This window comes from Grammomys surdaster, unplaced genomic scaffold, assembly GCF_004785775.1.
Source record: "Grammomys surdaster isolate TR1022 unplaced genomic scaffold, NIH_TR_1.0 216, whole genome shotgun sequence".
Taxonomy (NCBI): Eukaryota; Metazoa; Chordata; class Mammalia; order Rodentia; family Muridae; genus Grammomys; species Grammomys surdaster.
Genome location: NW_021604661.1, coordinates 1,064,517 through 1,080,538, shown reverse-complemented (window position 1 = coordinate 1,080,538; position 16,022 = coordinate 1,064,517). Strand labels below are relative to the sequence as shown.

Sequence of the window (16,022 nt, the reverse complement as noted above, 5' to 3'; positions counted from 1 at the left end):
GCATGATCTTACTTCCTATTTCACTGAGCAAGTGGAAGTGATGGAGAGAGAATTTCTGGGAACTTCCATTTCCTCTTCAACGACCCCACTTTAATCTGTTGTGTTCCTGGGTTCTGCTAGTGTCTGATGACCATAACTTGTCCATATCCCATCTAAGGCAAGCTCTTCCATTTATAAAGGTCCTGTTCGCTCTTGCCAGCTTAAGGGTATCAGTTTAGCAGTTTTCCTTTCTCTGTCATCATTCCATTTTTTTCTCTCTCTTCATTGATTGTTTCCTATTTGATGTATAAGCATGATCCTTTAAACACTTTTATTTGTGTATTTTTCAACATATATACATACATACATACATGGGTGTTTCATCTGCATGTATGTCTGTGTACTACATGTATGCATAGTGCCTGGAGGAGTCAGAAGACAGCATTGGATCCCTTGAGACTGGAGTTATATATGTTTTTGTGCTTCCATGTGGATGCTGGATATTTGACCTAGGTCCTCTGGAACAGCAGCCAGTGCTGTTTAAGCCCTGAGTCATCTCTCCATGAGTTATTGCTCTTGCTGCAATCTTTAAAAAAATTGGAGACAGTGCCTGATTAGCCAACTAGCCTAGAACTCAAAATCAATCTCCCTTCTGCCTCCTGAATGCTAGGTTATAAGCATGTGTTACTATGGATGACTATGCATGATTCAGGTTTACAAATAAAATGAAAAATTTGTGTGTGTGTGTGTGTGTGTGCGTGTGTGTGTGTGTGTGTGTGTGTTCCTAGCACTGGGATAAAAGGTATATGCTGCCATATATGACTTTTTATATAAATAAGTACTAGGAATCTGAGCCCAGGTTTTGTGTTTGTACAGCAAACATTTGCCAATTAAACATCTGTCTAGCCCCAAACTCACTCTTGACCACTCACTGTTTTCTTCTTATATAGTAAAGAATCATCTAGGGGCTAGGCGTGGAAGATGGTTCAATTGATAAAGGACCTCCTGCATAAACATAAGGTTGAAACTTTGATCTCTAGACATGAAAAACAAGGCAAAACAGAAAACCAGGGATGGTGGCACATGCTTATAATCCTAGCCTTGTGGAGGTGGAAACAGGGAGATTCCTGGGGCTCACGAGCCAGCCAGCCTAGCTTAACTAGTGAACCCCAGCTCCTAATCAGACCGCTTGTCTCAAAATGCAAAGTAAATGAAGAACAATATTGACTCCCCCCACCCCCAGCACATCATACACAAGAGAGATAGAGCAAGAGTGAGAGCAAGCGAGTGAGCAAGTAAGAGAGAGAGAGAGAGAGAGAGAGAGAGAGAGAGAGAGAGAGAGACAGAGAGACAGAGAGACAGAGACAGAGAGACAGAGAGAGAGACAGAGAGAGACAGAGGGAGACAGAGAGACAGAGAGAGACAGAGAGAGACGAGAGAGACAGACAGACTATACTTGAGCTGTTTACTATCCTCCTGCTTTTGTGATCTGATTTGCTGAAATTGCCTTTAACAAATTTATCAGTAAACCCAGTGACCTTTGTAGGAAAGGTGATAAGACATAAGTTATTTTCAATAGCTATGAGCATACTTAAGTATCTTTCATTTTTACACCACCTTCTTTTCTATGAATGTAAAATCCTTCTCTGTATCTCTCTTAAGAGGAGCCATTAATCCTATTTAGGACTTATTGGAATCATCTTAGATAATCACCCATTTTATGATCCTTACTGTAACCATGTTATGGTCCATATAAGGGACCATATATTCTTAGCTAGGATGATGGTTAATATTACATGTCAAGTTGTCCATATCAGGTGATACCTAGCTGGCTGATTATGCATCATCTTGGGGATTACATATAGAATATCTCCAGTGGATAGTAACATTTGCATTGATAGAGTGAGTAAAAAGATGTAGATCAGATAGATAGGTAGGTAGATAGGTAGATAGATAGATAGATAAATAGATAGATAGATAGATAGATAGATAGATAGATAGATAGATAGATAGATAGATGGAACAAGTAGCTCCTTAGGGAAGAGAAGACTGATATCTGGCCCATTTTAACTAGTCAGGCAGAGTTCATTTGCCTTTCTTCTACCATTAAGTTATATTTGGGCCCATAAACAACTAATTACGGGAATTTGAAGGTGAAACTAAGATCACCATTTAGAGGTCATTATATCATTTATATTGTATACAAAATTACTACGCCACATGCTATTTTAGTGTTTTGGAAAAGTAGACAATAAAATTTGTTCTTGGGTCTGATGAGATAGCTTAGTTGGTAAACTGCTTGCTGGGTAAGCATAAGGACCTGAATTCTAGCCCCAGCCCCATATAAAAAGCCAGGCAAGATGGCTTGTACTTGTAATTCCAATGCCAGGAAGGTGGAGAGAGGCAGATTTCTGAGGCTTGTTGACCAAGCAGCCTGCCCTAGTTCAGGAGCCCAGTGTACCAGTGAGTTACTCTGTCTTAAAAGAGCAAGATGAACCACTTCTGAGGAACAGTACTTCAGGGTGACCTCTGGTCTGCCTATTCTTGTGCACCTGGCCTCCCTCCGCAAATAAGCACAGACACATCCAATATGTATTTGACAGAAACACACAGACAGACAGACAGACAGATAGACAGACAGACACACATGCACACATGTACACACAATGTATGCAAATTTATTTTTGAAAAAAAATTGACAGTACTAGGAATTGAACCCATAGCTTTAGATGTGATAGGAAATCACTCTACCTCTGAACTATATCCCTGGCTGTAAAATGTATTCTTTAGCATTATTTTGTCTTATTTTGTCTGATAGCGTAGGGGGATTTGACTATTTGGGACCAATAAGGAGATGATTGAGATAAGGAGATTGAGAGGGTAATGAAAGGTGAATATGATTGCATTTTATAATATTTTTGCATAAAAATATCATAATGAAACCTACTCTTTTATATAGATAATATGTACTAATTTTAAAAAGAGGACTCAGAGCGTATCATTTTTCTATTTAAAATCTTATAATGACTCTTGCTGTCACTCAATCCAACTCCATAGCCTGCCAACTCCAATACTGCCTCGTCTCTTAGATGCTTCATACCTAACATTCTTTCTACTTGGACTGCCTTTTTGCTTACATAACTGCTTCCTCACTCCTAAACGTTTGTCAAATGTCATTTTCTCAATGATACTCTTTTAGCTCCCACTATTTAAAAACTATATGAGCATGCATGCACATATACACACATGCACACAGGCACATATGCACACAAATCACCTTATTCCAACACACTTAGCATTTCCACTGCCATGAAGGCAGATTTCTTGTCTTTGGTATTCACTGCTGTCCTTGCAACCTTAGGACAGAGTCTGGCCAATGCCTGGCAGTAACTGTTTGATACAGGTTTCTGTATATAGCCCTGGCTAGCCCGAAATTCACTGTGTAGGTAGACCAGGCTGTCTTAAAACTCATAGGGATCCATCTGCATCTGCCTCCAAGTATTAAAGATGTGTTCTGCTATACCAGACATAATAACATTTTAAAAATTATTTTTATCTTCATGTAATTTTATATGTATGGTTGTTTTGCCTGCTTTCATGTCTGTGCATCACCTGAATGATTCTAAGTTCTAAGCCATCTCTCTAGTTCCTCATTAATTTTATTATTGACTGATACATGAGAACATGAATTTCCACATGTCAATGGAGTATTGTGTGATTTCTTGTAATAATCTCTAAATTCTTTAACAGTTTTTCATTCATTAAGTAACAAATCTAGTCATTTTCATTTCCTATTACCCTTCCTCATCCCTACTCTGTCTCCTGATGTGACACTTCTTTTTTCAGACACATCTACTAATTTGTTTGTATGTGTGTGTGTGTCCCATTGTGCTCAGTTAGAGCTGCTTGCATGAGAATGGGTAGTTCTTTTCTTTTCTTAAGCTTTATTATTTTATGTTTATGTATGTGTGCTTACATGTAAATGTGTATGCCATGTGCATACCTGGTGCCCAAAGAGTCCAGAAGAGTACATTGGATCACCTGGAATTAGAGTTAAAAGCAGTAGTGAGCCACGACTGTGATGCTTAGAATCGAACTCAGGTATTCTGCAAGAGAAGCACATATTCTTTTTCTTTTAAATTTTTTTATTGGATATTTTATTTACATTTCAGATGTAATTCCCTTTCCCCATTCCCCTGGCCACCCAGGAACCCTCTATCCCATCACCCATCCTGCTTCTATGAGGATATGCCCCCACCCACCCTCCCACTTCCCCATCCACAATTTCCCCCACACTGGGGCGTCCAGCCTTCACTGGACTAAGGACTTCCTCACCTACCTATGCCTGACACTGTCATCCTCCCCTACATATATAGCTGGAGCCATGGGTCCCTCCCTATGTGCTCCCAGGCTGGTGATTTAGACCCTGGGAGCTCTGGTTGGTTGGTATTGTTCCTCTCCCCATGGGGCCCACAAACCCTTTCAGCTCCTTCAGTCTTCTCTCTCACTCCTCCATTGAGAACCCCTTGATCAGTTCAGTGGTTAGCTGTGAGCATCAGCCTCTGTATATGTCAGGCTCTGGCATACCTCTAAGGACACAGCTATATCAGGTTCTTATCAGCATGCACTTCCTGGCATCCACATCAGCGTCTACCTTTGGTGACTGCAAAAGGGATGAATACCCAGGTGGAGCAGTCTCTGGACGGCCCCGCCTTCAGTTTCTGTCCCACGCTTTGTCTCCATATTTGCTCCCATGAGTATTTTGTTACTCCTTCTAAGAAGGGCCAAAGCACCCACACCTTCTTCATGAGCTTTATGTAGTCTGTGAGTTGTATCTTGGATATTTCGAGCCTTTGGACTAATATCCACTTATCAGTGAGTGCATACCATGTGTGTTCTTTTGTGACTGGGTTACCTCACTCAGGATGATATTTTCTAGTTCCATCCACTTGCCTAAGAATTTCTCGAATTCATTGTCTTTAATAGCTGAGTAATATTCCATTGTGTAAATGTACCACATTTTCTGTATCCATTCCTCTGTTGAAGGACATGTGGGTTATTTCCAGCTTCTGGCTGTTATAAATAAAGCTGCTATGAACATAGTGGAGCATATGTCCTTGTTATATGTTGGAGCATCTTCTGGGTATATGCCCAGGAGTGGTATAGCTGGGTTCTCAGATAATGCTATGTCCAATTTTCTGAGGAACCGCCACACTGATTTCCAGTGTAGTTGTACCAGCTTGCAGTCCCACCAACAATGGAGGAGTGTTCCTCTTTCTCCACATCCTTGCCAGCATCTACTATCACCTGAGTTTTTGATCTTGGCCATTCTGACTGGTGTGAGGTGGAATCTCAGGGTTATTTTGATTTGCATTTCCCTGATGACTGAGGATATTAAACATTGCTTTAGGTGCTTCTGGGCCATTTGACTTTCCTCAGTTGAGAATTCTTTGTTTAGCTCTGTACCCCATTTTTAATGGGGTTATTTGGTTGTCTGGAGTCTAATTTCTTGAGTTCTTTGTATATATTGGATATTAGCCCTCTATCAGATGTGGGATTAGTAAAGATCTTTTCCCAATCTGTTGGTTGCCATTTTGCCCTATTGGCAGTGTCCTTTACCTTACAGAAACTTTGCAGTTTTATGAAGTCCCATTTGTCAATTCTTGATCTTAGTGCATAAGCCATTGGTGTTCTGTTCAGGAACTTTTTCCCTGTGCCTAGATATTCAAGGGTCTTCCCCACCTTCTCTTCTATTAGTTTCAGTGTATCTGGTTTATGTGAAGGTTCTTTATCCACTTGGACTTGAGCTTTGTACAAGGAGATAAGAATGGATCGATTTGCATTCTTCTACATGCTGACCTCCAGTTCAACCAGTACCATTTATTGAAAATGCTGTCCTTTTTCCACTGGATGGTTTTAGCTCCTTCGTCAAAGATCAAGCGACCATAGGTATGGGGGTTCATTTCTAGATCTTCAATTCTATTCCACTGATCTTCTTGCCTGTCTCTGTATCAATACCATGCAGTTTTTATCACTATTGCTCTGTAGTACAGTTTGAGGTCAGGGATGGTAGTGATTTTCCCCCGAAGTTCTTTTATTGTTGAGGATAGTTCTCACTATCCTGGGTTTTTGTTATTCCAAATGAATTTGTAAATTGCTCTTTCTATCTCTTTGAAGAATTGATTTAGAATTTTGATGAGGATTGCATTGAATCTGTAGATTGCTTTTGGCAAGATGGCCATTTTTATTCTATTAATTCTGCAAATCCACGAGCATGGGAGATCTTTCCATCTTCTGAGATCTTCTTCGATTTCTTTCTTCAGAGACTTGAAGTTCTTGTCATACAGATCTTTCACATGCTTGGTTAGATTCACACCAGAGGACATCATACCAAAACTTGTGGGACTCCATAAAATCAGTGGTAAGAGGAAAACTCATAGCTCTAAGTGCCTACAAGAGGAAACTGGAGAGAGCATACACTAACAACTTGACAGAACACCTGAAAACTTTAGAACAAAAAGAAACAAATATACCCAAGAGAAGTAGACAGCAGGAAATAATCAAACTCAGGGCTGAAATCAACCAAGTAGAAACAGAAAGAACTATACAAAATATCAACAAAACCAGGATCTGGTTCTTTGAGAAAATCAACAAGATAGATTATCCCTTAGCCAGACTAACCAGAGGGCACAGAGACAGTATCCAAATTATTAAAATCAGAACTGAAAAGGGAGACATAACAACAGAAACTGAAGAAATTAAAAAAATCATCAGATCCTACTACAAAAGCCTATACTCAACAGAACTGGAAAATCTGGATGAAATGGCAGATACCAGGCAGATACCAGGTATCAAAGTTAAATCAGGAGCAGATAAACCATCTAAACAGTCCCATAACCCCTAAAAAATTAGCAGCAGTCATTAACAATCTCCCCACCAAAAAAAGCCCAGGACCAGATGGTTTTAGTGTAGAATTCTATCAGACCTTCAAGGAAGACCTAATACCAATTCTCTTCAAACTATTCCACAAAATAGAAACAGAAGGAACAATACCCAATTCGTTCTATGAAGCTAAATTACACTTATACCTAAACCACACAAAGACAGAACAAAGAAAGAAAACTTCAGACCAATCTTCCTTATAAATATCGATGCAAAAATACTCAATAAAATTCTGGCAAACTGAATAAAAAAAACACATCAAAACACTCTTCCATCATGATCAAGTAGGCTTTATCCCAGGAATGCAGGGATGGTTCAATATTTGGAAATCCATCAATGTAATCCACTATATAAACAAACTTAAAGAAAAGAACCACATGATCATCTCACTAGATGCTGAGAAAGCATTTGACAAAATTCAACATCCCTTCATGATAAAAGACTTGGAAAGATCAGGAATTCAAGGCCCATACCTAAACATAGTAAAAGCAATATACAGCAAACCAGTAGCCAACATCAAACTAAATGGAAACTTGAAGCAATCCCACTAAAATCAGGGACTAGGCAAGGCTGCCCACTTTCACCCTACCTATTCAATATAGTACTCGAAGTCCTAGCCAGAGCAATTAGACAGCAAAAGGAAGTCAAAGGGATACAAATTGGAAAGGAAGCATTCAAAATATCACTATTTGCAAATGATATGATAGTATACTTAAGTGACTCCAAAACTTCCACCAGAGAACTCCTAAACCTGATAAACAACTTCAGCAAAGTGGCTGGTTATAAAATCAACTCAAACAAATCAGTAGCCTTCCTCTACTCAAAGGATAAACAGGCTGAGAAAGAAATTAAGGAAATGACACCCTTCACAATAGTCACAAATAATATAAAATATCTTGATGTAAAGCAAATATTCTTAACTGCTAAGCCATCTCTCTAGCCCTTGGTAGGGAGCTTTCAGTATCACATGGCTTATCAAATAGTTGTCTTTTTTCATTCTGTACTATCTATCTTGCATGTTCTGTGTTATTTTAAATTATCTTATCTTTGTTATTAATTGAGTATTGCTGTTCTCCTTTGTTCTCAAGCCCTGATATTGTGTCTTCCCCAGGATTCATTCTATTGGTGAGGCTTCCCACTGAGCTTTTAATTTAACTTACTGAATTTTTAATTTCCAGTAATTCAGTTTGGGTTTTCTTCAGTCTTTCTGTAGCAGTATTGAGTTTCATTTCAGTATTTTTCACTGACTTCCTTCTTCCATTCAGCTGTTTTCCCCCTTTTGGAATTCAGATGGGATTTTGCATCCTCAATTTCTTTGAAATATTTATAATTATTCTCTTGAATTCTTTGGAATTTTAAGTTACTCTCAAGGGGCATTACTGAGAGGAGACATGCTACATTGCATTTTTCTGGTTCTTATGTTTTTATGTGCAAATGCTTTCAGTGTTCAAGAGGAGAGTGCAAATGTTTGATGGATTGAGATGTCATTTTCCTCTCTTGCACTTGTGCTCAGAGCCCCAGACTTGATCCCCAGTACTCCCTAAGAGTACAATGCTGTGGAAGGAGTAGTCACTATGTAGGTACAGGCCCGTTAGGATACTGTGCAGTAGTAGTGAAATACAAAATCAACACCACTTAAACATCAATCATTTTGAGAAGAGGCACTGTTAGTATGTGGGTGTTAATATATTAGTTATTGTGGATCCGAAGAGAAAGCACAGTATATCTAGTGGTATTGGATTGATAGAGGGGAGAGAGAGAACATGGATAGGAAGGGGAATGGTAGCAACCAAAAATGGAAGACATGAGACAGTTACCACTAACAGTAGACTGAAAGGGAAAGGTTAAAGACATGAGATCAGGTAACATAGAACAGTCCCAGTTCTCAGAAGACACAGAGACCCCCCTGCACACCAGTCAAGCCTATTCTATTAGGAAGTTGCAAGGAGAAAGGAAAAGAACAGATATGGGAAGATCAGAGCAGGATCCAATCTGCTTACTAAATTGACACTTGGTATTGAGTAAAGGAGGAATAAATGTGAAGGGTAGATTTCTCACTGGGTTTGGGGAAAAGTACAGAAACACTAACCAGCTTGATTCCTAGTTTGGTTTGGAGTTTCTGGGCTTTCATTTCCAGGGTCCCAGAAGACTGGCTTGCTTTCAGAATTTTTTTTGAGATGTCGAGTGGCAGATGCCAACCATGTCCTAGGTAGCTGTGGTTTTGTTTCCAGGTCTTTCTTTGGGAAGCCAGCTTACACATGGGATTCCAGTTCAGGTACAGGGCTTCAAAGATGGGTTCTTTGTCACTTTCACATCTGAGTGTTCCATAATGGGGCTGATTGTAAATGCTGGCTTCACTCCTGTGCAGTCCTTCCAGTTGTCTAGAGTACTACTTTGAGCTGATGTGAAGTTCCTCTGCAAATTCTGGCTCCCAGGAGTTTTTCTGCTCACTTATTACTCTAGTTTCCATTTAAAGTTCCTTTACTCCAGTCTAGCAGTATTCTCCTGGCTAGCCTTCAGTATATAGTCCCTGTGACACTTCCTGAGTGTCCTCAAGAGTGTGTCTTGCACAGCCTACCCACACAGCACGACATCTCACTACTGTTCCACTAAATTCTGAGTACCATCCACCCAGCACTGAGAACAGTTTTTCCAGCATCTCCTTCCATCATTCCTGTTGCTGTGTGAGATCTGCCTTGTTTTTCTGTTCTTTAAAATATCTGTTAAGGAGTGGTCAAGATGGCTTGATGGGTAGAAATGCTTACAACCAAACCTACAACCTGAGTTTAATCCCTGGGACCCACATGGTAGAAGGAGAGAACTCACTCCTATACGTTGTCCTCAGACATCCACATGTGTATTGTGGCACAAGCACACACAAACAAAGAAATACAATAAAATACGTTAAAATGGCTGGTATGGAGACAACTGCAGATTGTCTAAGCTTCTCTGGATTGTGCCGGCTACTGTTGGTGCTCTTTCTCACTGAGAATAGGTAGCCTCCCAAACTTAGCCACTCCCTCTGGACATAAGATGGACTTTCCTGCTTTGGAAAGTTCCCTATTTTGTTATTTAAGCTGAAAATGTTTAGGTGTCAACTGCCTTTTCTAATAATTGTTATCTAGTTCTTTCCTCTTTTATTTCCTGGAGACTCTGGTAGACCATGCCAGGGTGTCGTTCGTTTTTGGAATTTCTCTTAGTGATCCAACTTTGACATTGGTATCCCTTACTTATCTTGCCTTTCCTAGGTCCGAGCTCATCAGCTGGTTCTTCCTCCTTGTGACGTCGTGATCAAGGCTGTTTCTGAGTATGTTAGTTCCATCAAAGACCCCTCAAACCTGGATGTGGTTGGCAAGGATGTTTTCAAACAGTCTCAGGTGAGTCCATCTGCCCCTTCCCAAGAGTCACCAGCTTACTTTAGTTTTAATTAAAAAAATTATTTTGGGTGCACATGTTTGCAGATGTATGCATGCTCTCCCCTATGTGTGGAGGTCAGAGGACAGCCTGTTGGAGTTGGTTCTCTCCTTCCACTATGTGGCCTATGGGAATCAAACTCATGTTGTCAGGCTTAGTGGCAAGTGTCTTTACTTGCTGACCCATCTTACTGACCTTCACCAGCTTTCTTACATTTGCCTACCACACTACCAAGTTCTCTGTTCTTTTCTGTGGTCCACAGTTTCATCCTTCCTACTTGATTTCCCCTACTTGCTGGCTGAAATCCTAAAATTTCTTTTAAAAATGGTCCAAGATCTGAATAGAAAGGGTCCTTTGTTTTTGTTTTCTCCCTACTGATGATTAATGTATTACAAACATATTTTGAAAAGTTAGAAAATAAATAAACTGCCTAAAATCTCATTCTCTAGAAACAAAATATTCAAGGTAATGCTACTATGTGGCTTCTTTCAGCATTATATGCTAGGGATCAAACCCATGTTGTACAATCTAACTAAACTACATCCTCAGCTAACTTTGATGTTTACATATTTTAAATTATTTTTTGTTTATTATTGTCTGTAAGCCACAGTACACATGTGGTAGCTAGGGGACAACTTTGGGGAGTACCATGTAGATTCTGGGGATTGGTGGCAAGTGCCTTTGCCCACTGAGCCATTTCATTGTTCTTAATGTATAGTTTAATATAAAGGATGTCTTGCTGGAAGATAAAGTAGATAATAAAAAAAGACTATTTCAAATGAGTGTCCATAAAAAAATCAAAATAATTATTAATATTGGAAGAAAGGCTCCCAACTAGGATTTTATACTATAAAGTAAAAGTTACGAAAATAAGTTAGTTTTATTTTTAGCAATTTGATTTATATGTGGATTACTTTTTTAAACTTACGCTGTTTTTAAATTAGCATTAATCAGTTTGATTTTTTGTGTGTACAGTTCTATGAAATTTTACATTATTCATTTATGTAATCATTAAAATCAGAATTCAGAAAAGTTACAACATCCCATTCCCTCTGACTCTCAGGCTGTTCCTTTGTAATACCACTGAAACCCATTTCTAATACTTGGGCATTCTCTGTAACTACAGTTATATCTTCTAGATAATGTTACATGGGTAGAATCATAAAGTATAATACTTTGAGAATGTCTTTTGTCATTCTACATAATACCTTTATGATTCTTTCAAGTTGGGCTAGAGAGATGGCTCAGTGGTTAAGGCATGTACTGTTGGTACAGCGGACTGGAGTTCACTGGCAGCATCTGTGTTGGGGAGCTCTTAACTGCTTATACCTCTAGCTCTAGGGGGTCCAACACTCTCTTCTGGCCTCCAGGTCCATTTCCATGTATATGGCATACACACACTCTGCCCCCCCACATATGAAAAAAATCTTAAAGAAAAGAATTTTCAAGTTATTGGATGCTTTGTGTGGTGGTAGTGGTGGTGGTGTGTGTGTGTAATTCATTTTTATGGATGTATGAACAGCTCATTCATCCACACATGCCTTAAAGAATATTTAGATTGGATATAAATTTAGGTTGCTATAAATAGAGCTGCTGTAAACACTTGCATATAAGTTTTTGTATGAATATAGCTTTTCATTTTCATAGTGTAAATATCTAGAATTAAGCTTTGTAGAGCATATGGTAAGTGTATATTTAAATTTATAACAATGCCAAACCATTTTTCACAGTAGTTATTTTTCCTTACCCATGCTTGGACAATATTTTAAATGAAATTTCTGTGCATGCAAGCATGCACGTGTGTGTGTGTGTGTGTGTGTGTGTGTGTGTGTGTAGAATATGCTTATGTGGGGGTCAGAAGACAATCTGGAAGGGTTTATTCTCTTCTTTACCATGTGGCATCACATCGTCAGGCTTGGTGGCAAGCATTGTCTTCCTAGTACTGATTTATTTATAAAGTACCTTGTCCTGCCAGGCAAGTATTCTACCACTCAGTTATACCCACAGTGCTAATTATAGCTTTAATTTGTATTTATAAATGGCTCATAGTGAACTTTTGCTTGTTTTTTGAAACTCACTAGGTAGCTCTGACTATCCTCAAACTGGCTGTATAGACCACACCATCCTTAAACTTGTACTGATCTGCTAGTCTCTGCCCTCCATCATACACAATGAACTTTTTTCTTGCACCTACCATACATTTTTTTTTAAAGATTTATTTATTTATTATATATGAATACACTGTAGCTGTCTTCAGACACACCAGAAGAGGGCATCAGATATCATTACAGATGGTTGTGAGCCACCATGTGGTTGCTGGGATTTGAACTCAGGACCTCTGGAAGTGCAGTCAGTGCTCTTAACCACTGAGCCATCTCTCCAGCCCCCTACCATACATTTATCCCACATTTTTATGTAAGTTCTAGAGATCAAACTGGGGTCCTCATGCTTACAAGGCAAGAACCTTCCTGATTGAGCTAACTCTTCAACCTTTCTTTTTAATAAGTCAAATAATTGTATATTTCACATTTATATCTTTAGTTAATTTGTGTTTAAAATATGAGGGCACTTGTCTTTTGGTTTTGCATGTAGTTATCCAAGTATCTGAATATAGATGGTATAAAGGACTATTTTTTTCTCCCTTGAATTGCCTTTGTGTTTTTATATTAAAAAATCAGTTGACTATATTTATATCAATGTATTTCTGTACTTTTTTGATTAATATATATGTACATTGTTCTATCAAAAGCACATCAACTTCATTACTAATAGTTCAATATTAAGTCTTGAGGCTGAGTAGTGATTCTTCGAATTTTAATCTTAATTTGTCTTTGTAAGCTCTTTTGCCTTTCCATATAAATTTTAGAGTAGTATTGTTTGGAAGGAAGGAAGGAAGGAAGGAAAGAAAGGAAGAAAGGAAGATTGGATTTAAGTAGGAATTGTGTTAAGTATGTGGAAGAAATCTTTCCCCCAAATACTACTGTTTAAACCTAGGGCTACATACATGTTGTGCTAACCTTTTTTTTTTAACTTTTTTCTTTTTAGATAAGATCTCACTATACTGCCTTTAACTAAATTTGTAGCTCAATCAGGTCTTGAACTTGTGATCTTTCTGTTTCAGGTTTCCAAGTAGCTAGGATTACAGATCTGTACAGCTGAGCTCAGTTGTGAATTTTTGAATTCAGTAATCTGGTAAATCCATCTTATTTATGCCTTCTTTGATTTTTTAAAAAAAATCTCTTCAATGTTTTATAGTTTTAACACATAATTCCTGAATTTTTTTAAATTTAGTTTTATCTTTATGCTTTAACTTTTTTTTCTTATGGTACTAGATATTGACCACATGGCCTTGTGCATGTTAGACAAATATTCAACAATACACAGAGCTATGCTCTCAGTCTCTGTACATGAGTTTTAGTGTTTACACTTAAATATTTACTATTTCATTTATTGTAAAGACTACTATTTTGTTCATTTTTATTTATAGTTACTCATAGAAATAAGATTGATTTCTGTGTGCCGAGTCTTGACTTGGACCTTTCTGTACTCACTTATTAATTCTAAGAGTTTTTGGTAGACTTTCTGGCATTTTTCATGTAGGTGGTCATGTTTCTGAATAAAGATGCTTTATTTTTTCTTTTCCAATTTGTGGACCTCCATCCTAAACCTGAGGTATTGTACTGTTTAGGAATTCTAGGAATGCCAAGACTAGAATTCTTTTTCTTATTCCAATTCTTTAGAGAAATTATTCAGTCATTATCAAATACAATATGAGTGGCTGGTTTTGTAGAAATACATTGCTAGGACACACATGTGTTCTTCTAGTCTTTGTTTGGTAATATTATTCATTGTTATTATAATGACCACATAGTATATTCTCTCTCTGGGTGTACATGCCTGCATTTGTGACAGGGCAGTTGGTTTTGTACATACATGTGGAGGCCAGAGGTCAATGCTAAGTGTGTTCCTCAGCCACTATTTTATTTCTTTTTAAGATTTATTTTATTCTAGTTTTATATGGATATGTGTGCACACATGAATAAGTGTCCTAAAAGGACAGATGCTCTGGATCCCCTGGAACTGGGCTCTCTAGGGAAGCAGTATTTGATAGTTTTGAAAAGATTTGTTTTAGTTATGTGTTTGTATGCATGTGTGTGTATACACATACAAGTGCAGTTGCCCTTGGAGACAAGAGCCATTGGATCTCCTGGATATGGAAATTAGAGGCAATTGTAAAAGGCTCAGTGTGGGTGCTGGGAACTGAACTCAGGCCCTCTGGAAGAACAGTCATTTCTGTTAACCCCTAAACCATTTTCCCCAGCCTATGTCAGTTAGCTGTTAACCACTGAGCCATTTCTACAGCCCCTCTTTCTTATTCTGTGAGACAGGGTCCCTCATTTAACCTAGAGCTTACCCATTTGGCTGGGCTGGCTGGTCAGTGCGCTCCAGGAATCTACCTATCTGCTTCCTCAGCACTGGAATTGCAAATGCATGCCTCCACATCTCTATGTGCATACTAATGAGTTGAACTTATACTTGGATAGGAAACACATTTTATTTACCAAGTCATCTCTCTAGTCAGTCATCCAAATGTATTTTACACATCTATGATAGAATCATATTTTTCCCTTCTTTTAAGTCATCAGTATTTAGGATTAATATATTTTATATTAAGCCTCTGAAATATTTTGTGTTTCTACAATTGAATTATTGTTATTTTACAGAGTATGTTTGTGTTTTATTTCATGGACAACAGTTGTAGTTTTTATGTTGTGTTAAACTTCTTTTTTTTTTCAAGATAATAAAAGCTCAAAAATGAGCTGGCAAGTCTGATGGTTAATCTTCATTGTCAGTTTGACTGGATTTTTGGTGTTTGTTTGGCTGGTTGGTTGTTGAGACATGGTCTAACCATGAAACTCTGGTTGTCCTGAAACTTGCTATAGACCAGGCTGGCCATGAACTCAAAGATGTGGATGCCTCTGCCTCCTGAATGTTGGGATTAAAGCTGTGTGCCACTGTCTAACTAAGTTTTTAAAAAAAACATTTATTTATTTGTATGTATGTGTGATGCAGCATGGCATTCATGTAGAGGTCATAGACAACTCCCAGGAGTTGATTCTTTTCTTTTACCATGTGAATTCAAACTCAGGGCATCAGGTATCGAGCAAGTGCCTTGATCCCAGCCATTTCACTTGCCCCAACTTGACTAGATTTAGATTCACCTAGGAAACATGTTCTTATATAGTTCTGTAAGGGCTGAGGAATGTGCACTCACCCTGAATAAGAGTGCATCATTCCTATGGACTGGAGCCTTAGAATGAATGAAAAGGATGAGGTAAACTCATACTATAATTAATCTCTCTTTGTTCCCTGAATGTAGATGCAATGTGACAACCCCCTCATGTTCCTGCTACTACGCCATCCTGCCATGAAGAACTACATTCTCAAACTCTGAGATGAAATAAATCCTCCCTTATTTCTTGTCAAGTTGCTTTTGTCAGGTATTTGTTATGGTATTGAGAAAAGTAACTAATTCAGCAAGTGTTCCTTCTTCTATAGTGGCCAGTGAGGTAGCCCAGCAAGCAAAGGTTGCTGCCAATCCTGTAACTTGAGTTTGTTCCCCAAGACTCATATTGTAGGAAAGAACCCATTTCTGAAGGCTGTCCTCTGATCTCCACATGTGTAAA

The 16,022-nt window shown here is 38.4% G+C and overlaps 1 protein-coding gene across 1 annotated transcript in view; it reads left to right on the top strand.

Annotated features, from left to right (window-relative positions):
- Window positions 1–16,022, top strand: part of Fam120c (family with sequence similarity 120C) — a 132,218-nt gene that overhangs the window by 36,127 nt on the left and 80,069 nt on the right. Inside the window, exon 4 of the mRNA XM_028772643.1 lies at window positions 10,170–10,298. Coding sequence (XP_028628476.1) covers window positions 10,170–10,298 — 129 coding nt within the window. The remainder of the gene's footprint in view (window positions 1–10,169; window positions 10,299–16,022) is intronic.